Here is a 24,571-nt window from a genome sequence, read left to right as displayed (position 1 = left end):
GCACAGAGAATTATTTTCTATAACATCTGACTTATGACTTAGCTATATTACACCTCAGCTTTTACTCAAAGGCTTATATATCCCTATGGAGAGACACATTCATGTTTATAGTTGCTCTATTCACAATAGGTAGATGATAGGATCAATTAGATATCTATCAATTGATGAATGGATGAGGAAAGTGTGGTACATATACACAAGGGAATATTACTCAGCTGAAAAGAAAAATGAAATTTGCAGTTAAATAGATGACATTGAAAAAAATTGTACTGAGTAAAGTAACTTGGCTCAGAAAGAAAATGCTGCATGCTTTCTCCTATATGTATAGTCTATGTTTGTTTAAATTGAAGCACAATTAGAAGTCAGAAACAGGCCTTTGGTGGAGAAAATACTTTAAGTGAGGAATAATAGTGGATTTCAACTAAAACAAAATTAGAGGTATATGATATTGGAGGCCAAAAAGCTCAATCAGGAAAGGGTATGGATGATAGAGGAAGTCAGGGAACAGAGGAGAGGGCTAGTTCTAAGGAAGGACAAGCCATACGGAGGCTTGCTCTTTCACAACCCAATGAAAACATGATTGGATGGGTTGTTGCCTGCATGTGGTATGAATGAAGAGGGGGTGGTGTGTTCCAGAGGTTACAGGATTAATTGTCGATAAAGGAGGAGAGAGGACAGTGTATGTGTGAGTTCACTAAAACTAAGAATGCAAGCTTTATGGAAAGACACTAATTAGTATGGTGATTTCAAAGTAAAACTTAAGAATTTGAATAGAATTATGATATATGGATAGACAATGCTCCCATATGACATTGGTTATTAAGTGCTAATCATAATGCCACTTCCCTATTAGTTATATTGGTCAGCAAGGCCACAGAAGTCACCTAAAACAAAACAGGCTATTGCTATTGCCCTTTGCTACCCACCATAACCACATGGTAAGACTATATTGCTGAAAATACCACACTTTTTTTTTTCTCTTCAGGACCTTGAGAAATCAGTTTCAAACCAAATGGCAAACTTCTCTACTGGCTGGCTTTCATAGCTCTAGAAGGTTCTATGTGGGCTGCTAGGAGAGGGAAAAAAAATGAGTAGTCTCACCCAGTGCATGACTCTGCTTGCTATAATACTAAACTGTCAGGTAAGATCTCCCTATCAGTACAGTAGTGGTATGATTGCTATAAGGTAGCTCATCACTTTCTCATTAGATGTGAGGCCTGCTCCATAACAGAATATCACATGCCTTCTCCTGTAATTATGGTCAGAAACCCATGGCTATGGCGGTCATAGATCCTAGGATAGAACCTGCTATTGCCATTTTGCTAAATCATCATGTTGTCAAAATTACCTTCCAGATATTTATGTTTATGCCCATAATGTGGCTGCTCTCAATCTTGGTCAGAGAAGCTTCGCTTTCTAGTGGGCTAGTAGTCACTGCACAGACACATATTTGGCCAAAGTGGTGATAATAAGAGACTGTGTGCTCAGTCCTAAATGGAACGTGTTACGGATCACTCTTACTCCCCGAGTATTAGGAGGAATGCTGCTTAATGCTATCTTCTGGCAAGGACATGGCTATCACACTAATGGCTTCACTGCAGCTGTGTTTATCTGCATAATACTTGCATACTCTCAAGCCAGCCCAAATTCTATTCATGCTGGGGTGTGTTTCTAGGCCCCACCCCTTACTGAGGAGCTATGAAGAGTTGATAGCGGTTGGAGGGGAGAATTGTTCTATTTTTGAGGATGTTCCTCCTGGTAGGTTTCCCATGCTCCAGTGAATGACTCCACAGTCAAGTACATATGGGCCAGGTTAGTTGTACTTAATGGGTTATCAAAACTACTACAACCAAAAGAAGATATGAAACAGAGATGAAGACATGTTGAAAGAGATACAGTGGGAATTGCAGGAGGGAAATGAGAGGTGTACATGATCTTATTTAATTATACGAATGTGAAAATCTCAAAAATAAAGAAAAACATAATAAAAATTAAAAGATAATAGGTAAGCAAACCTTTAAAACATAGAAAAAGTATTAATTCTTGTCAACAGCAGGCACAGGTTAGCATTTAAGTACCGAGGATTTATAGATAAGCACAGGCTATCCTTTTATGCATGGGCATGACACAGCTTTGTTATCTGCCAAAGGGCTGATATGTTCTGCTTTGTTTACAATAGTTTCTAAATGTTCTAAAGAAGTCTTTCTGGTTGTGGCCCTTGGGTTTGTTGTCTGTCTGTGAATATCTTCCTCCACTTTCCATATCTGGTCAATATCTACTGATTTTACATACTTAATTAGACATATTGAAAATTCATTATCTGTTATGAAACATCAACAAATTTAGTATATTTCATGCCCCCTTCCTTCTAAACAGATACACATTGCAATTAAACATATGTTCTCATGATAAGACTGCAGAAACAGTAGTAGAAATTTAGATATGATCTTTATAATAACACAAATTGCTGTTCCCATCATTTTAAGGTGTACGAGTTTCTTTACCCAAATGACTTTGGCTAGAATCTTCAAGCATTGCTGCCATGAGCAAGGAAAGAGGTACAATGATATAAATAACACAAAATTTTCAGTCAAGGAACCTGGTATTTAAAGCTAATAATCCTTACAATCCTTAGTAAATCATTTACTCTGAGGCTTAGTTATCTACAGCTTAAAATTGGGTGAAAGGTATTGGATTAATATTATTAAATAAGTTAGAATAATATGATTAAATAGGTTAATTTAGTGCTATTTTACTTCACCACTCTAAACTTGTTACTAGCAAACATTAGAAGTAAATCTTTTAAGTTTAAAAAATAAAGATCTTCTGTTCCACAAATTTTAAAAAATTATCTTTTCAAAGAATGACCTTGATAGACCTAATTCTTGCAAAGAGTCTTTTGTAAGGTAATGTTGATCATATGAATTATACATTTGGAAGTGGAAGTGATTGCAGTAAGGCTAGGAAAGTTTTAAGATGCTTTAAGAAGACAAAGTGATAACACTAATTTTATTTGCAAGTGATATCTACATGTACTTGAAAAGCACATAAGAAGCAGTTTTTAAAGTTCTCAGATCAGTCAAGAGGAATTAAACATCAAAAACTTCCTTATCTGGAATGCATATCTCATTCATGATAGTGTGTATATGTACATACGTACAGCAATACACATATAAAGCACACACATATACACATACATGTAAAATAAACTTACATAGGGAACATAATATATATGCAAACAATACTTACACACACACACATATATATAACACATACACTCATATACATACATATGTAACTCATACACATATACTTACATACAGTAACATATACAGGACATTATAAATATATTTAGGACCAAGTGCAATGGAAAAAAGGAAGGGACTCTAAATCTTTCAGGATGATTGTAAAAAGAGGACAATATAGATGCTATATTGCAGAAAGTTCGGTATTTAAAATTATAATTCTTTTAAAGATCACATGCGAAACTTGTGTCAACAACAGTGATATGGGGTGTGATACTATACATTTCTAGTTTGAGGGAGAGAAAGAGTTCTTCTTTTACTTCCTGTCTGTGGTGCATCTCTTTTACTTGCAATATTATATTGCCACTTCCAACACTAGATTTCAGAGCTACAACAGGAGTCTCTGAGAATGGCATCCTGCCATGTCACCGGACACTTAAACTAGTGTTGTCAGCTGCATTATCTTCCAAAGCCTATGTTTCAGCCCGGTGTTGGGAATACAATTAATTCAGGGTCAGAAGCTCATTCTTGTACTTATCCGTACTCTGTATGGTTTACATAAAATGAGTCAATATTGTACACCTTCATAAAGTGTATATAGCATGCCCTTAACATACATGCACTGTGTTTACATGAATATAATTCCAAGTGTTATCACTGGAATATTAACATCACAATAAAAACTCAGATCTCATTTGTGATGTACATGGCTCTTCTCTTGTTAGGATTTGCCCTTCCTTTCCCCTTTGGCTCCACATCTGGACAGGCTGCTAAGAAAGCCAGTACTTCACCTGCATGTTTAAGGCTAACCGGGAATGTCTTCAGCTCCATTGTCAGCATAGGTAACAATGTTCTTCAGCCACAGCTCTCAGCAACTAAACAGGTTTACTCCCTGGGCTTTGGGCAAGTATGGCGGACCTGCCTACCACCACTTTGCTCTCCTGAGTTGCTGTATGAGTCTAACACTTTCATGGTGTTTGGGTGTATACTGTCTCATCATTTCCAACATTTGAATAGGATGACCCCTAACATTTCAGTTTGGAGGAAAAAGAAAAGATACAATTGTGTAAAATTAATTCCATCATTTTAAGGTCAATTTAAACCGTCAGACAAAAATAATGCAGCATCATACCTCCATTATCGTTCAGACTTAATTTCCTGGCATGGAATTCAGACATCCCTTTTGAAAATGAGGTAGATGCTTGCAGTTTAAAATGCAAACAGCCCTTCAAGATAATATTTCATAATTACTATATTGAATAATTGCCTCAGTTATAAAAGTACAACAGTATCTTCTTATGTATCAAATGGTACATGTGAAACACACATGTTTCGGTGTCTCTTTCCTTCCTACTGCTAGTCCCAGGAAATAAGTGTCTCCTAGGCAACCTCCTAGGCCACAGTTCTCTCTTTGTGAGAAAGCTTAAGAAGAACAGATAGACATAGGTCCCTGTGTCCTCTTCAAATCATGAATTAGTAAATTGGCAGCTCAGACTCATGCTCAACAGCCTCCCTTGGAGTCACACCTGGCAGCTCTCTACAGAGATAGAGCTGGAAGATTTTGGCAACACCTTAATTTCTATTTGCTTTATTCATTGTCAACCAAACCAAACCAAACCAAACAAAACAAAAAACCAATGTTCCTCGGCCAGTATGTTCGACACATCTGATTCTTTAGTACTTTGGTTGATAGCCTGAATTCTCAGCAAAGTGATTCTTTGTAAAGAGGAAATGGCCCTAACAGAAACATCATCTTCTTCCTTTGAAGGATCTCCTTCCTTCACTTCCTGTTTTTTGTGCATCCATTTTATACCCAGTGTTAATTTTTTTTCAACATTTTCCTGTCTTCTCTAAACATGTGCATATTTTAAATGAATAGCCATTTTTCTTTTCTTTTCTTTTGTTTCAGGAGAGAAAGGCAAACATATGAGGAGAGAAAAGGGATGGGCAAGGTAGACAACATAAACCTCCTCACAGCTGTCTCCTTGTGTAAAGGGTACAGGAGAAATCTGTTTGTTTTATTAATCATTTCATTTTAAATCAAAGAAGCTGCGCAAGACAAACGGAGAATGTCAGCAAGGACGACATGACAAAGAGGCTAATCAACTGTGGAGTGCTTATACCACCGAGGAGGAGAGAAGAATGACATAAACTGCCTCCTGGGAATGGAGCAGGTAGTGAAACCCAAGCCAGTGACCTACCCCGGTGGGCCACACGTGGACAGTAAAGAAGAGGAGTGATACAATCGGTACCTAAAATAGTTCACAGTGCAGCAACATATTAACTGTGTATGAATCATGTCTTTATTAGAAGATAAATATCCTCACATCCAGTGATTTATCTTATGTTCCTCAAATGTGAAACCATGGAACCTATTGTGAGACTTTTCAGCTGAGAGTGTAGTTGATAAATCAAAGGAGAAAGAAACATTTTTTTGTGTGTGCCATGTAATATGATAAAACAGGTAAACAAAAAAATTCTGTGTCTTTATCCTAAAGGCACAACCATGACAATTTAAATTTCACGCCCTCCAGTTGTCTTCTTGCATAATTGATCTTATAAATAAGATCTCCCCTTTTTAGATATCTTTGTCTTTTATAAATACTGCATGTCTCCGTTTTCTGGTCTGAGTTTGCAGCAGCATCAGTAAGAAGGAAAGCAAACTTCTGAAAGAAGCCTGGTTGCACATTTCTTCTCACCCAGCTTTGCTTGACAGTGAGAGTAGTGCAGTGTTGAGCATAGATAGTTACCTTCTTGATGGTCTCCAGCATGGATCGCCCTCCCTGCCAGGGCTTCGAGTTTTTTCTGATACAGGACAAGCTCGCCATGCTGTGCCACTTGCGGTCCTCCAGCTTCTTATGGAAAGCGTTTGCGAGCAGAAGCACCGTGTCGTAGATGTAAAGGTTAGAAATCTGGAAAGACATTAGACAGTGCTCATCAGACCCTCCACTCCAGCCATCCACATAGAGAGGGGACAGCTCAGCAGCTCTCTCGTGCCATCCACGCTTACTTTACTGAGTTACTTACCAAGCAGAAAGTTTATCTTTTCATTCTCAAGGCCGTTTTGCCACTGAGAACAGGTCTATCTGATTGTATACCTCAATTGCTTTCCCAGATTATTTGGGTATGAAAGAGAAGATTAAAAAGGAATAGCTTTGACAGAGGCAAGGTTACTGTCAGTCTCAGTTCTTAAAAAAACCCTTCATTCATTAGAGGCCTTCATTCCTCTCTGAAGAAGCAGACATCCAAGAGATTCAGATTGGAAGGGACATTGAATAATCAGTTTTTTTCAATATGTCAAGTTTCTACATTGAGGTTATTCATATAGAATCACTCACTTATCAATGTTGCATCAACTCTGATCTTACATGAGTGTCATAGGGTCCAAAGTGAGAAGCAGTCACTTTTGTGTGCTTGTGGAGAAGTGTGTAATACGTAGGACAGTTACCAGAAACATTCACAAACATCAGAATGTCTAGATGCACACAAAGGGCTGTACTGATACATAGACACTCTGATGCACTGTCAGGACAAATGCCATGAACCAGCCTGTAGCCTGTGCCTGTGCGCTGTTACTGTTCTGCCTATAGTAACCACATGTCTTTCTCCTCTGATCAGTACTGAATTACAGCTGAGTTTTCCCCAAGATCTACTGCAATCCTCAAATAACTTTTGCCAGAACTACCAGTCACACTATCAATTAATAACCAAAGCTGCCTAGTTTTTTACAAAGAGATTAGAACTCATTCAAGAAGAATGAACATGAAAAGAGGTAAGAAGTCAATGAAAACTGCCAAATGTTACATTATTGCCTCAAGGAAGGAAAATTTGATATAAAATAAAACTGAGCAAGAGAGGTAGTGATAGAAACTCAATTCACCTTGAAGCATTCCAGCTTTCTCAGGTTTTGAAGTGTCACATCATCACAGTTTTTTTTTCTTCTAAAAACCAAGGAGAGGCTATACGATTGTCAGTGATTGTAATTAATCAAGAAGGAAATTCACAATGTCGTCCCTGCACATTACACAATGCTGCAGAGATCCAACCATTGGGATAATTAGAGTTTGATGTTATTATGCATAGCCATTCGACAGATCGTCCCAATAATGCCTTGTGGGTTTCCTTTCACATCTCAGAGAATCTTTAATCATCTGTGTTTGTTAGGCATCATTTTATGTGTGACTTTATAGAAGTCACACTAGTAGACGTGGGTATTTCTTTGAAGAGTTATGGAAAATATTTATGTACTCTGTGAGACTGAAGTATTTCTTGTAAGGAAATGTTAGGGTGGGCTGTTGTAACTATCACCCCACATAGGTAATTATTGGAGGAAGTAGGTTAGATTGGCTGAAATCTGCTATGAATGACGTGTGAGATCTGAAGCTAAAAGTAACCTATGAATCCAAATTTATGTCAGAAGCACATTGCAAGGATCTAATAGGAAAATTTTAAAGACACGTGAAAGATGAGTGAGTCATACCCAATAATTCATGAAAATATTTGGGCAGATTTCTCAAAATGACCTTCAAAATGTGCTCTTCCCAGCCTGTCCTGGACCACTTCTCACACCTGCCTCCCAGCCTGTCCTGGACTACTCCTCACACCTGCCTCCCAGACTCTCCTGGACCACTCCCTACACCTGCTTCCCAGTCTCTCCTAGACCACTCCTCACACCTGCCTCCCAGCCTGTCCTGGACCACTCCTCACACCTGCCTCCCAGCCTCTCCTAGACCACTCCCCACACCCACCTGCCTCCCAGCCTCTCCTAGAACACTCCTCACACCTGCTTCCCAGTCTCTTCTAGACCACTTCTCACACCTGCCTCCCAGCCTGTCCTGGACCACTCCCCACACCTGCTTCTCAGTCTCTCCTAGACCATTCCTCACACCTGCCTCCCAGTCTCTCCTAGACCACTCCTCACACCTGCCTCCCAGCCTGTCCTGGACCACTACCCACACCTGCTTCCCAGCCTCTCTTGGACCACTACTCACACCTGCCTCCCAGCCTGTCTGGACCACTCCTCACACCTGCCTCCCAGTCTGTCCTGGACCACTCCTCACACCTGCCTCCCAGCCTGTCCTGGACCACTCCTCACACCTGCCTCCCAGCCTGTCCTGGACCACTCCTCACACCTGCCTTCCTCCATCTTCATCTATATTTGCCTTTCCTTTTGCTTTGGGTGTTCGTGTGAGATGGCCTGACAGAGTCCTTCCCTGTGCTTTTTCTTTCTCTGAATAGTTAACATCCTTCATATTCTGTTCAAAGGTTACACTGTAGGAGACTTATCCCCAGTAACCCTTCATTCTGCCTGATGATGTAGGCAGTCCTTTAGAAAATCATTTATTCCATGACAGTTTCATAGAGGAATGTGATACACATTAATGCTTCCACATTCTCTTATCATCTTCCCATCCTGACCTCCCATCCTCTTACTGTTGCCAACTGCCTATCCCATTTTTGTTTCTTCTTTGATTCATTGTGTTTAACCAGGACCACTCTCCTGTGCATGGTATGAGGCTATCCACTGAAGCAGGAGAAGCCCTGTCAGTCCCTGAAGACAATGGCTTCTCCTGTCTTGAAGCTCTTGACAGAGTCAGCCTTCCCTCTACTAAAAAATTGCTGTATTGCTGACTTTTTCTCTAAAGTTGTGAATGGAGATACATGCTTTATGTCCTTTCTTTTCTGTACTTTTGTTTGTTTGTATGTATGTATGTATGTATGTATGTATGTATGTATGTATGTATATCTCCTCTTGACTTACCAAACAGCCTGGAACATCCTTGGCTTCCAATAAACAACTGTCAAAATAAGTCAAGGAATGAGACAAAGAAAGTCAGGTGAATAGGACAGAAGTTAAGACATGAAAAATTTGGCAGGGTTTTCCCATGTCTAACACTTCAGTCCGACAGCATTTTTCTCATACCTAAGGCATGTTTTCTGAGTAGCTATGCAAATGCTTTGACATTGACATGTGATAGATGTCTTCAACCCCTGTCCACGTCTCTCCATGTTTCTACATCACAAACAGCTAGGCCGGAAATGTGTGCGGAACTTTTCTGACCTGTTAGTTCCCCTAGTCTATTTCTTCCTCCTCAAGCAAGTATCCTTTCTCCTTTGAGTCTCGTGTTCTCTCAGCTACTTTCCAGCACCATCTACTGACCTCACAGTCACTTTCTTTATGAGGTCTTTGACTCCTCTCACACCGTGATGCCAAGCTGCTTCTCAGCATTTAAAAAGGTAATTTCAGGTTTTAGACACACATTCAGACCTTACCCATGAATGACGGTCTGAAAGTACGAACATACATCACCGCTAACAATTTTGCACTCCAGCATCTATTCTCCCCTAACTGATTCACTGATTTTCTACAGTTTTCCTGCCACAACACTTGCTCTCTGACACCAGCAAACCTCCAGGAACCATCTGCCACTTGCCCTGAAATACCCTCTGCCCTTCTGTTGATCACTGCCGGGTACAGGTTCTAGGCTGCTTGCCATGTCACATCTCTTCCTTTGTCTGTCTCTTGTTTCTCCTTTCCCTAAAAAGTTTAGTAACTAGAACTGACACATTAATGCAGATGTGAGTTGCCTGGGAGATAGGAGTGGGAGACGATCTCTCTCTTGATCTTGGCAAAGTGCTTTTGACACAGAGTCCGAGACTGTATTAAAGTGGTTCACAGCCGACTTGACTTGCACTGTGATCATATTGAATTTGCCTTCAAAGTAACGATTTTGAGCAGCTGTCAGACCAAGGCTCTTCCACCTAGATTTTATGTAATTGGCTGTGGAACTACTTTATTTCTATGGAATTTCAACTTTAAGGATTATTACAAGTCAATACTAACAATTTTGACCTTGGTTATGAAATGCTATTAATCTTTCTCTCATAGGCTTATGTCTTTTACAGTTTTGATCAAGTAGAGATTGACACTCAGAGGACAGAAGCTTGTGAATGACCATGGAGAGGATATGTGCCCAGTCAAGCTTGAAGGCTCTGACTCCACACTTCTCAAACTGACAGGAAAAGAACAGCTGGTGGCAGACTGTAGACACCACAATGTACACAGTGCCACAGAATTCATTTCATGTCCATTCTAGGTAGATCAAACTTTATAGATTTGATCGACAAATGTAGGTAGTTCAATTTCACTCAGTGACTTAGAGAAAAATATAGTTTGATTGACAGGTTATTTGAAATATTTTAATGTTATAAAGTCTTTAATGCTATAACTTTTTAATTTACTATATGATAACATTTTTAGCACTTGAACTTTTTCTATTGACAGAATTTACTGGTGTTTTAACCTTAGGATTGATAATGTCCAAGGGGTATCCACCTTGCTGCACTTTTCAATGTCTTCCCTAGTGGTTTCTGAAGAAAATAACCAGACACCAATAAAAACCCAATATGCAATGAGTAACACTGGTAGTCCTTTAATATAGTATGCAGATTAAAAAAAACATCAAAGAAGGTTTATTTTGACCTTTCTTGTTCTAAAGAAGGTCCTCTTTTCCCATGTAAAGTACACAAAACATTCACTAACATATTCTACAACTTATACAAATATGCTTAGTACTGTAAACGATTAAAATTTGATATACTAACCTTACAAGAACTGTTCTCCTTTGTTTTGAAAATAATAATAGTAAGTCTACCTCTAGGACTTTGATCCTCTTGCCACAGTTTCCCTTTTCCTCCTAAATTACATTATAGTGGTATTGTGATCCCATCTGCTAGGGTACTGATTGCTCTGTACATTATTTGGCAAGCTTTGTTTAAGCCTTGAGGTCAGGTCTCCTCTTAAAATCTCTAACCCCACGTGTTTTCTAAGCCACTGAAGTACTTTTTATAATGACTTGTGATCGTGTAAAGCCAGCTTTCTATTTCTAAATTGCATTCACAGCCTTAACACTATCAACTGGACGACAGTTTCTCTTGGAAAAACACAGGGAGCCTTCTTTTTTCTCTTCATTAGCACCTAATCTAACAAAGCCTCAGCATGCAGGGAGGACTGCTTCTCTCAAACTCCATTGTTCACATTGTCAATGTTACTTATTGTGCAACTTCAGCTAATCCTGGATTATTCGTTTTTTGATTACTAATTTAAGGTTTATGGGATGTGTCTTCAGTGCTTCCCAAACCTGTCTACCCTTTTTAAATACATTTAAATTTAATAGCTAGGAGACCACTACACAGGCCCATGGTTCCTCACTCTCTCAGCACATAGATCAGCATGACGGAGAATTCAATTTCTGGCTTTAGCGAGCACCTGGGCTCTATTTGCACACTTGTCTTCTTAGGCACTATTTTTACCTGGACACTGTAGATGCTGAGATAAAAGTTGATCTGTGGTCCCACTCACCTGCATCGCTTTACAGAGATGAACTGAGTATGCCTCTTTTCCTAAGGAGTTCTCCACCATCAGCCAGTAAGAACCTAGTGAGAATTTTTCGAGACAGGGTTTCTCTGTGTAGCTTTGTGCCTTTTGCCTAGAACTCACTTGGTAGCCCAGGCTGGCCTCGAACTCACAGAGATCCGCCTGGCCCTGCCTCCCAAGTGCTGGGATTAAAGGCATGCTCCACCACCGTCCGGCTTCAGTTACTTTTTCTAACTACATCGAGCTACAGCTTCAGACCTAGGAAGGGTTGAGTACTGAGTCCTCTGTTTTTAGTGAAATGCTTTAAGCTCAAGAGCTCTGAATTCATATTCTTAATTATGTAAATCTTGCCATAAAAAGGGGAGGAGAAACTGCAGTTGGGATGTATTATGTGAGAGAAGACTAACAAAAACCAAAATATACCCCACAAAAATAAACTTCAAACGTTTCTGTCAGTTTTCCTTTTCACCTAGCAAATATTTAGTATAATTCTGTCATACATAAGAAGTAAGTTAATATGTAACAATTTCAAAAAAAAATTAAACCTTAATTGTTTTGTTCTCTTTCACCTATAGATTTGAGAGCAAAATGAAGAAATGTGTAAGGTGGGGTGTTGGGTCTCTACAAGCCCTGTCTATCCATCCACTAAGTGTAGGGACTGAGAGAGAGAGATACTTGTTCAGTGGTTAACTAAACTAAGGGTTATACTCTTAGGCAAATGCACCTTAATTCTCTGTACTTTCCACAAAAGGCAGCCGATGATGGTTCTTAAGTGCAGTTTATATATTTCCTACTACTTCTTTGGACAAGAACAGCTTTTAATATTTCATTATTTTCTAAATTATTTTATATTTTCGTTCCTACCATTTTCATACCAATTATGCCCATAATCAGCTATGATGCAAAGAATCCATCACAAATGTAAATTATCAATGGCACTAACATTTAGACAGGCGTGGTGAGGCTTCAGAGCAGCTTATCTTGAAGAGGCTAAAGCTACCCTCCCTTAAAACTCAGCAAGGAACAGCAAATGGAATACTGGTACCACAGGCTTAATGCCAGTAAATATGAGGAAACACTAGGGTAAATGGCAATCTTTTAAATAACCTGTAAGTGAAGGGGGGCTGTGGAATTAGCTATCAGAAATGTGGTTTTACAAAATTACCTTATGAGCTATTGTAGGAGATAAATTAGTTTTCTAGGGTTATATTTACACATAGTTCAAACACTTCTAGGTAGTAAAATATTTTCTATACTAAACATTTTAAAGGATTACATTTCTGGGATATTTGATATTTTCCTGATTTGCAAAATTGATAGCGACTAATCTTTGCTGAGATCTAGTACCACCCTTTAAATATTCTCAATGCTAACACAGCCCTACTGTAGTACACATAGGGACTGCTATCTCATGAAAGTCTGTTTTTCTGTGAAGCCCTCTACTGATCACGTGTAAGTGAGTGTGTCAAACTGATTCTTTCTTCCTCCTGTCTTTTGTTCAGCTGGAGAACTTCTCCAGGTCCCCTGCTGCTCAGGCCTGCTTTCTCTAACACCAGCTTCCAATTGATAGATTGAGATCTCTGGTACAAGAGAAAAGTATCTGCTAGGATTTTCCTTCAAAAAGAAGAGAAATAGGCTCCGAGGAGGGAGTTGTCTAAAGGACTGGCATCTGAGTAATTTCGAGAACTTGGTGCTCTCTAGTTTCCGATTCAGAAAATTGTGTTTAATTTGAAATTCTTTCTGTATTTAGGAGAGTGAAGGTACCACTGTCTCTCGTGTGAGTTGGCTATGGGCACACAGCACCACAGCACTCTTTGAATTTTAAATAAGCTTTCTTTCTTTTTTTTTCCTTTTTTTTAAAGTTGAAGTTCTTCAATCTAGAGATTCTTTTAAAAGAGAATAAATATCTATGTCTTTTATTGCACGGTGTTCAAGCAATTCTATTCACTTAATACTTTGAAGTGCAGCATGGGTGTCAATCACAGTCCCCTCTCTAGGAAATGCCCTGTATCTGCTTACTTAGAAGGAAGTAAGATTTCCTTATTGTATTCTTATTAAGAAAGTGGGCATTATTTTCAACAATAGGATCAAAGAGATCAAAGACAAAGGCTCTTTGCCATCCCTGCCAAAGGCACTTAGATGCCAGGGGAGGGAACGTGCCCAAGAACAATAATGCATGCCATTCCTCTCTATTGTCACTCATAGATGTCATCCCAAGCCCCTAAAGATGCTCCCTGGGAGACACCCCGCCCTTTAAAACACACCTCCATATTCTGTGCGAAGGGATCCTTGGGATCACACAGTGTTGAAGAGATTCGATGGTTGCCACGGAAACAGCGCTGACTTATATTCTGGGGGACTGGAAATGTCTGCCGAATAATTGTTAACCTTCCAATGGACCTTCTGACAAGTTCCTGGACATCCACATCATTTATTTCCTAAAAGATAAGAAGTAGAAGAATTAGCAGATTCTTAAATATAGTAGCAGAAACACAAAAGAATGGCTGAGCTGTTTATCTGGAGGTACAAAGGAATCAGTTGCCCTAACACATGTGCTTCATATTTAGCTAGCATTCAAATGAAAGTTATGTGCATTTATCAAAATGGTGAATTCATTCATACCTGCTTTCTGTTGCTTTAAACTGTGAACATGTATGCCTCAACAAGTCTACATGGACCACGTGGCTTAAATAGGCTTTACTAAAAGCAATTTAATAACCAATTATGCTCAAAGCATAAGAGAAAAATATTGAAAGTTCACAAAATAAGATTCAATTATAGCTTATGATTCATTAATATCTTTCATGATATTTTGTGTACCTAGAAAGGGAGATGCAATGTAAGAAGGATCTATGTTTTTCTTAGCTACAAAAATTGAGAATTTTACACAAACTAAGCAAAGACATCAGGAGAGACTATTTTAAAATACCTTTTTTACTGATATCCACATATGTTTCTTATTGGAAGGAATGGGTGCTCAGTAACTACTGATGAAAGAATTAACTTCTTCCTGTGGTTGTTACATAAACGTATGAAGTTCTGTTGATTAGCATGGAGTGAATCATTTCAACAAAACCTAGTGCTATGTAAATGAATTTGACTTTGTGTACGTGTGCTTGCCAGACTCTAAGAAAGGAACCCTCTATTTCCTTCGCCTACATGTAACTATTCTGAAATTAGATATGAAGATTAGGATCAATAACGGACATAGAAATAATACAAAATGATAGTGCTTTATATATACATCTGTCTTACTTGGGACTAGAACAAAAGTGACAAACACAAACTTCATTTTCTCAGCAGTCTTTACTAAAGCACCATGTGCTCTATCATGTCCATTTGGAACCTTTTAAGCTAATGAAGCTTTTATGATGAACAGATTATTGGTGTCGACTGAGTCTTAATGCAACGAAAATAATTATTTTACATGGGATAAGTTATGGACTGCATTCCTGCATATCCAAGGAACCAATACTGAATGACGAAGAGAAACAGACACCTATAAGTGTTTTCTTTTTTTTTTCTCTCTGCCATGTTAATTGCAATTGTCATTCTTTGTGGCAGGTTAGCTAGAAAACAGTGTCTAGTCATTTCTATTTTCATATTTGATATTAATCTAGAATCTCTTAAAGTGAATTAATATCAATATTGCTGTGCCATATTTTTCAGTGTTTTAAAATTCCATATTGTATAGCCAGGAAGCTTCATCTAGAAGGTAGTAAAAGATACACTGATTTTTTTAAAATATGTTAATATGTCGTTTTTATTTCCTAAGCAAATAATTATTTACCCAAACTTATCAAACACTGCAATCTGCATCTTTACCTCACATGGTAATGAACTGCATGCCAACATATTAAAATCAAAATCTGCAGATAATAAATGCCTACTCTGTATCAGACAAAATGCTAGTTCCTTTACCTGGTATTTCATTTTCTTCTAAAAAAAATGACACCAAATCACTGCTTATTAACATTTTACAAATAATAACCAAGAAGATTCAAGGCTCTTCATTCAGATTATTTTTATTCATGCAAGATTTTAGAAATGTCACAAAAAATAAAAGAAATGATGTACACTAATTATGTAAGAAGCTACAATTCATTACAGCAATTACTTAGATTAATACTAAAGAATGATAGCAGTGAAGATAATACACATACATTATGTTAGCATTTAGTGATAGTTTTAAAGTAATAAGATCCTCTGTCCCAAGACACCTCCTAAGACCCTCCATCTGGAGATTCTTCCAGGTCTGTCTCCAAAGGCAGAAATAGCTGGTTGCCATCTAAATGTTCCATAAGATGAAGTTTTCAGTTGTCTAACTTCAAGCAAATCTGAAGAAACGCCAATTTGAATAGAATATATTTTGTGTGTTATTATTTTGAGGAAGGAAAATGAAAGTAATTTTCTGAGAGGAAAGAACCTGGCATTCTGTAGGAAACTAACATTTTACTTCCAATTTTAGTTTTGACATCTGATCTCCAAAACAATTTCAAGGTGGTGTGGCAGCTTGATCAGGACCTACTTCACACTGACTGGAACTTTCTTCTGCTCTCTAAAAGGTGCCCTTACAGAGTGGCAGATACAAAGTCATATAAACATTCAATGACAAATGACGAGTTAATCTAAAACACAAATCCTTTCAAAACAGGAAAAAATTCCCCCAGTAAGTGGCTGTGTTAAACAACAAACTCTTGTGCAAACAGGGTCTCCAATGCTCTCCTCTTTTTGTAAGTAACATTTAAATTGTAAGATTTTGAAAACAATCCCATGAGGAACTAGTCTATGAAAAAGGAATGTCTCTTGAGGCCCCAGCACAGCAAATATGCTAACTGATTTCTACAAAGGGATACAGAAATGTTCTGATTTTTAAGCGTTATGAAGAATCAGAATTGTAACATTGCCCTTGTTGTCTTTGCTTGCATATATTTAAAAATATACAATTAATACTGCCACAAAATCAAACAGGTAACTTTTCGTTTTTACTTCTTTAGGAACAAAGCATATCATTATTTTTCCAAAGACTAATTACAAATAATCATAAATTATTAAGAGTTGAATTAAAATATCCAAGTAAATATTCACTTTACATTAATAGTTGAATATAGTCTGGACTTTGAACTGTGTAAGGCCCATCATGGGAAAAGTCAAAAAGTTACCTAATAAGAACACAATAACAGACATTGCCCAGAACAAATCCTTTATAATTTAGCCATTCCTAAAACCTTGAAGTAGATCAACTTGGGATTGAAATTAACAGAAGTTGGGTGGATGGAAAGACTTTTCCATATCTATTAAATCAGTTGACCACCTGAACTAGATCAATTATTTCAGGAATAAAACAGTTTCTTACTTCTCTTTTCCATTTGTTCCCTCTTTCTCATTCTTTTATCTCTTCACATCTAATAGAGTTCCCGGATCATAGTAAGTATTCAGTAAATTCTGGGAAACTGAAATGTACTGCTTGAACCAATGATAAGGTCTTACTAAACCATCCTTCCATAGAATCAGTAGTTGAAGATTTAATATTAGATCCTTAAGGATGCATTGAAAATGATAAATAATCCTGACAGTAAATTTCACTAATAAGATGTTGCAGTCTGTTATGGTGCAGTTTGAAAAGATGTTTTTTTTCTACTAGGTTTGTGTTCTTCACGCTGTGGCAGAGATGGCCCTGTGACATTTCCAGAAAGTCCAATAGTAACATGAAGCACTTTTGAAAACACTATATTGGAATCTGAAATAAAATCAGTAGGAAGAGGAACATAATGGTAATTTCTTGTTTAATTATTAATATAAAGTTCGATTCATCGTTAAAATAGGAAAAAGAGCAAAATAGCTACTGTATTTCTGTTTTAAAATTTCAAAACAAGAATCCAAATTCCTAAACTAAAGGCTTTGTCTTTAATGTCTTTAACTGCAGTCCTCTCTGACTAAGAATAACGGCTTAAACTTGTTGTAGGTCACTGGAATGATATGAGGCGTTGGAGGCCAGGGCCAGCATCATCAGGGGCACAGGAGGCTGAGAAGCATCACCTCTGAACCAGGTGAGTTCCTATCTAAGTTCTGGCATTTGTAAAACCAACAAAGCACGAAGCCATTTGCTCTAGGGGCCCGAAGGAAGGCTATGACTGATATGGAAAGCCTGCTGTGAGGTGGACCCACTGAGTGCAGGGAGAATAGAAACAGCATCACCAAGTGCTGACTTGATTGATTGCTCCCTGTGAGCTAGCACAGCCTCTCATTAGTACCACGTACTTGGTGCAAATTAAAACAAAATGTATTGTTTTTCAAATTTCTACAACTTGTGCCATAATGCACAATGTCAACTTTGATTTATAATCCCTCTCTATGAAACTATTGGTGCAATAAGATTAAATAAATTTTTTGCAACCTGTTTTAAAATTAGTTGCTAAACCATAGTTATGCAAACTGAACTCCAAAAAAAAATAATAAAAATAAATCACTTTCTCCTGTTCAGTCAAATGGGCATTTGCAAATTGGTGAGGGTTTGTTATTTGGGGAGATATTCAACTTCTTAACAAATTTGAAAAATTCATGTTTTTTTTCCTTTTATTGAAATTGAGGTAAATCATGATTCTTCTATTAATTTTAATAATAGGCATGTAAGTGGAAAAAAATTAGAGAGAAAGATATGGGTCAAATTTCCTGAAGACAACTTCAAGACAATGAGTTGACTGAATGAAACTGGATAGAAAGAAAGAGCTGACCTTGGGATGTACTGGCTGATAAAACTTTTTCTTGTAAATATGTTCATTCTTTGTGCTTCTAACTGGTTCAGGTCAAAACAAAAGCTGATGTAAATGGCACAGACTGTGAACTTTTTATTTTTTGGTTCTATAAAGTTTTGACTTGCTAGAGAGAAACGGTACATTCCTCACGGACTAGAAAATATGACCCTGAGTAAAACACAGTAAGGGTTTCAAGACAGTAAACATGAAGCTACCATTGGAAGCATTTATAGCAAAGTCTTCAGGTTGAGCAAATAATTGAGGTCTTCTATCACCTTCTGCAGTGCTAATATTGAATGAGTAATTGAACAGTTAGATTTACTTGTTTATTGGATACTTTCTTTTGCAAGGTGGCAGCAAAGACATCATCATTGGTGTTAGTCTACTCAACTATGTTTGTATAATATAGCTTATAAGACGATGAAAAGGAAGTTTCCTCTGAAGTAGGAGTTGACCTTTGAACTCTATCCATGTTCACACTTTCAGAATTCAAGTATCACTGTAAGATAAAATTGGATATGGAAAAAGAAATAATATAAGGATACCCCAAAAAGTGAAAAAGAATGACCATCCCATTTAAAGGGTTGTATTCATTTGTTTGATTACCCTCTAAGGAGACAAGAAGCTACTTTTATCTTCCTAGCTGGCTTTGTGGACACAAACAAGTTAGAAGAACCCTGTTTGTTTGCTGCTGGAAACCCATGTGATCTTTAAGAGAAGTTGGGTGTGAAATGAAAACAGGGGTTAGGAGGATTCTTTATTTACAAAGAAAAAGAAATCTACAAAATAATTAAACTAAAGACAACAGAGATTTCAAAAATATAACTGAAAAGAAGAAATATTGAAATAAAAGAAACCCCAAAGCAATTGAAGGTTTACATTGGTAAAACTGCTATTAAAATCCCATTCTTTCCACTTAATAATTTTTGATACTTGGTGGATTATTTAATATCTCCAAATTTTAGCTTTCTTTTAAAATAACAAAAATGTGTATGCCTTTCTGAAAAGTTATGAAAGCTCACTAAACTCTTCTGACTGCTGGTTTTCTTTCTAGTCTGGTATATCATCATTCAGACAGAAACTTTAGAAGCATGACGAGAAGGTCATTGAAGAGAGATCTTGTGCATCCAGACTGCTTGTAGGAATCTCAAAAAAAAAAAAATACATAAGAAATATAGTGACAAATCATAGAAGCCAAAAGATTGGCACTCCCAGACCAGATGGGGAGATGGGCTTCAGTATCTTTATCCTGAGCTAAAAAGAGTGAAACCTTGTGTAGGAGAAACTTTGGAACAGGGGTATTTTATTTTTCTGTTTGGAGAGGAAAAAAAATTAAAGCAATTACATCCTACAGCCCTTCACTATACCCGTCACTTCCATAATCAATCAAGTTACAGGAGAGTGATGGTGAGGTGTAACAGGAAAAGGTGGCTACTGTGGCAGCCATTTTTGAGTCACTCTTTAGGACTTGCTAAGACGGCACCTTACTGAATTCTCTTTGTAAACTCCAGGGCAAAAGAGATATACATATAGTACAGGAAGGTTGTGTTAGGTGCAAAGGAAACACCAACTTCTAAGAGAGCAAATGGTAGTCCTAGACTATAGGAGAATTTCTGGTGGTTAGATGAGCCAGCATCCCACAGGAACTTGTGAATCCAGTTTTCCTCTACCAAAAGGAGCCATTTCTCTTATCACTGGCACAAGAGACAAATGGCCACCTGTGGTGCCTATTAGCATACAAAGCACATGCTGGCCTCTAGGTTCCTTCAGCATCAAAAATACTTGTTATGTCATATGTCAAAGTCCATGTTAGCATCCTTGCCCTTTTCCTAACCTAACTCCCTTAAACCTAAACTTCCTCCAGCTCACTGGCTTCCCTTCCCACAGCTACTCATTTTCCTTATAGCTCTATTTCTCAATATCACTCTTTGTTCTCTCTCTCTCTCTTCCTCTCTCTCTCTCTCTCTCCTCTCTTCCCATCTCTCCCTCCTCCTTTCTTCATTCTCTGGTCCTTTCTGTCCATCACTGTTCTTATCTTGCTCCTTTCTTGGCCAGACCTAGTCTGCTGACTATGTTCAGTGTTATCCTCTCTGCTCTGGACTCTTCCAGGTGCCTCTGGCTATTATATCTCTCACATCTACAATAAAAACCTTCCCCTTAACCATACAATGGAAAGGTCATGTTGTCAGCTTATACAATAAGTTCATTATTGTATAACAATAACAGATAACAAGGCAAGATGAAATCTATTTTGTTGACTGCAAAACCAAAATTTTTATTTAAAAGGCTATGTTGTCCCTAAAACAATTTTATCATCATATAATTCCATCAGCAGCATTGGTACATAAATACCCTATCTGTTTATAAACAAGAGGTAGGGTTAGTCAACATATCCTTCTGAGGTCATAGTATGATGCCAGGTGTAGTCATACTATTTGTCCAGGTCTGGTCTGTTGTTTTCTTTGCTGATCTTGTCTGGCAAATGCTAAGGAAACAACCTTCTTAGATTGTAACATACTCTTCATCCTTTGTATTGCCTTTGCAAAATGTTAGGAAAACTTTCTAAAGGAACTTGAAAAGTCTTTGGATTTTTAAAACAGTTGTGTTTCTTTGTGGAAAAAAAAATCTGTTCTTTGTTGATTCATGTTCATGCTGAACCATTAAATCCTCACGTAGGGAGACAGATATGAAAGTTTTTAAAAAGACATTAAAATACAAATGGAACGCAGACTCTCCCCTGGGGGAGATTCACATTGCTTACAAAGAAGAACTGAACTTTTCATAAAGATGATCTCTCTAAGTAGGCAGTGCATGCAACAGGAAAAGCTAAAAGACACTCAGTAGGGAAGGCTTTTCCCATTTATTTAATTCAGATAAAAAAAAAAAGTTGGTTCTATTTTTATTAGAGAGCATTTATGCAGTACACTGAACCTTTGCTTCCTGTTCTGCTCCCTCTTAGAGGTGAAGGCCTCCTGAGACTCCGTGTGTGAAAAAGTGGTGGTTGATAGCAGGGTTGGGGTGGCTTACCTCATTTATAATGATCCAGTGACAGTCAAAAGCAACCAGATTAGTCTCCACCACCTAGAAGAGAAAACAAACACCACATCATCAGAGTTAATCATGAAGACAGAGCCACTTTGAAGGGATCTACTCCGTCAATGAGCAAAACACTGTCATCAAAGTCGGGAATCAATTACAGATGGAAGCCATCAGCAGAGCAGTGTAATGCAGCAATGCTGGCTGGGAGGTGGGCAGGGGACTCGATAAATAAAGTGGAAGAAAACATGTATCAATGTTAGAAAAATAACAATTTAAAAAGGAAAACCATTTAAATAGTAATGTTTCTAGATTTCCCAGATTTCAGAGCTCACATCACATCCCTTGTTCTGAATACATTTCAGTGCTGGTATATACCTAATAAATATCCAAGTAGCATTATAATCTCATTTGATCACAACTTAATGTTTTTAGCATCTCTCTATGTGTGCTCCTGTTCTGAGTAAACTATTCCAAAAAATGGTTGTGTTGTATTTGAGGTAGTTTCGATTCTAAAGTTAAACTGTAAAATAGTAAAAGCAATTCATATCACATTCACAATAAGTTATAGCTAGGAAATTTTTGTAGCGTTTAGGCTGATAAAATGCAAAAAATGGATAAGCAATATGTAAGCAACAATCTTTTTGTTTGTTTTTGAGACAGGATCTCACTATGTAGCCCTGGTCAATGACCGGGAACACTTTTTGACCTAGACCAGGCTGGCCTTGAACTCATGGAGTTCTTGCCAATTAGACTTGTGGAACACCATGCTTGATGGGGTAGCAATCTTGGCTGATAAACTTTGAATGTTTGGCACAGGCCAAAAATAGGCTTAGTAAACTCTGAACAGATATGTGTGTGTGTGTCTGCATATGTGTCTGTGTGTTTGCAATTGCATATGTGTATGTATGTAAATATGTATGTTCAGCTTTTATAACAAAGTTTCCATTCATGTTATACACTTTCTAAGACATATTCTTACAGCTCATGTCAAGAGCACACAATGAGTGAGGCTGCTGCTCTGAAATAAATTATTATTCTCGGTGGTAGTATTTGTAGACAAGACTTGGTCTCAAGCGAGAATGCTTTCGATTAATGACCGAGGATGTTTCAAGATGTGAACTGGATTTGAGGGTTATTTTTTGTCCTATGGAAACACACTGCTTCAAAGCTGTCTTGAATATGAAGAAATGCAATCCAATGCATACCTGTTATACCGTTACATGTTTTTTTTTCTCTTCAAATACATTATTGTTTGCACTTGTTTTTAATGTTGATATCTCATACTATTTCAATATATGTCCTCTGAATCCCATGAACTTGCTGAGTAATACAGATAATGAGCTATCAGAAAAACTAAGGCTTGTTTTCTATTTTCAGATTTTATCAGTATTGTTTTCAGGGTATCTACATGACCACTTATTGGTAAAATTTTTTATGGAGGATATTGCATGTGACAATGTCCAGTTTTAACTAATGAGAAAAGTACTTTTTAAACATAATATCAGTGATAGCAAAGTTTCTTTTTCATTTTTAATTTTCTTCATTAATAATTAGAGAGGTATATCAATGATTTAGTAACAATGAAAAGCATTAGAAAATAAGTGGAAATTCCAACAGAATTTAAAAAGATATAAACCCAATATTTAGGTGTTAGGAAAATTTATCTCTGTATAAAATGGAAAAATGCATATATATATGGAGAAAATCCTTAAACTTAAAATATGGACTAGAGTCGGGTGGTGGTGGCGCATGCCTTTAATTCCAGCACTCTGGAGGCAGAGCCAGGTGGATCTCTGTGAGTTCGAGGTTAGCCTGGTCTACAGAGCGAGATCCAGGACAGGCACCAAAACTACGCAGAGAAATCCTGTCTCGAAAAACCAAAAAAAAAAAAACAAAAAAAAAAACCAAAAAAAACCCAATATGGACTAGAAAAAAGTTAAGGCCAAGCCACAGATGACACAGACCAAAAGTGCTTCTAAGTTATTAGTGGCAAAAATGGAAGAAGTAATTTAGGAAATAATTGCCCTTTTTAAGATAATCTCTGCCATGCAGACAGGTTAAGAAAATTCAAGTATGTGAATTCTGCATTACATGTAGTTATTGTTAAGAAGTTGTTCTGTTGCAGAACTGTGGGATTACTACACAGCAACACGGAGAGTTTGTGTGGAAAGTGAAAGTAATCTCTCCCACAATGACCTGAAATAAACAGGAGAGAGCACAGAACGTTATGGAGCTTCCATAAGGAAGGGCAACCATCTTGTCTCAGACCATCATGCAACCTGCCTTCCCTCAAGGACAGTTAAGGAACTGCTCTGCGGTACTCTCCTACCCCCAGGAATATTACAATACAAAATCATTCTAGCAGTATTTTCCTTGTTATATTAACACTTCCTGCAGATAATCAGTTCCTTTTCACATTGTCAATGGAGACCTCTTTTCTATAGGTGGGCACCTGTATGGCCCTCTATTTGAGTATGTTAGAGTTTTCCATCCACATGCTGCATGTTCCTTTGGAGACAGTGTCCTTTAGAACCTTTATTAGGCTTTTCAAGTTGTCAAGCCCTCCACTGACTCTCTGTGATGGATGGTGTTTTAAAATCATTAGTCCAATATCTTTCTTTCAAAGTCACGTTCCTGATTCCAGCCCAGATAATGTGAGCAGAGGTGATGCAGGACACTTCCAAACCTGCATGCCTGTGCCTGTGTGTTTGTGCCTACTGCTTGTGCCCACTCGCTATCCCTTGCAACATGTGGATTAGGTTACTGTATCATGCCCAGGGGCACTTTGAAAGTCACATTGGCTCTGGCACAGGGAAGAACTTTTCTCCACATTCTTTGCTGTCACACTGAGCTAATATGAGACAATACATTTGGGGTCTGCTTCTTAAGAAATTCAGACCATCCTGTATAATGCAAAGCATTGATATTAATAGTTGCTCTGTACCTTTTTATAATCTTAAATTTCAAATAACACAATTACTAGCATAACTGAGCCTTTGTGAATTGATAAAGTTTTGATCTGAAAATTGTCAGGTGTGTGCTGGACATTTTTGTGGGTATTAAATGTTTCAAACTTCCTTCTCCAAGTGTATTTTTCTTTGTAGCAGGAAAGCAATTGCTATAAGAATGATACTTAGTAATGAAAAGGTAGAGAA

At 37.7% G+C, this 24,571-nt stretch overlaps 1 protein-coding gene across 3 annotated transcripts in view; it reads right to left on the bottom strand.

Annotated features, from left to right (window-relative positions):
• Grid2 (glutamate ionotropic receptor delta type subunit 2) overlaps positions 1–24,571 on the bottom strand; it is a 1,427,031-nt gene that overhangs the window by 558,664 nt on the left and 843,796 nt on the right. For all 3 annotated transcript variants that reach the window (XM_052719853.1, XM_052719854.1, XM_052719852.1), the window contains exons 5-7: positions 21,405–21,458; positions 13,887–14,060; positions 5,996–6,157 (exon numbers count right to left, since the gene is read on the bottom strand). In XM_052719853.1, coding sequence (XP_052575813.1) covers positions 5,996–6,157; positions 13,887–14,060; positions 21,405–21,458 — 390 coding nt within the window. The remainder of the gene's footprint in view (positions 1–5,995; positions 6,158–13,886; positions 14,061–21,404; positions 21,459–24,571) is intronic.

This window comes from Peromyscus californicus, unplaced genomic scaffold (assembly GCF_007827085.1).
Source record: "Peromyscus californicus insignis strain IS unplaced genomic scaffold, ASM782708v3 Scaffold_6__1_contigs__length_162567912, whole genome shotgun sequence".
Lineage (NCBI taxonomy): Eukaryota > Metazoa > Chordata > Mammalia > Rodentia > Cricetidae > Peromyscus > Peromyscus californicus.
The sequence above is the reverse complement of the archived record's forward strand: the minus strand, read 5'-3'. Positions and strand labels throughout refer to the sequence as shown.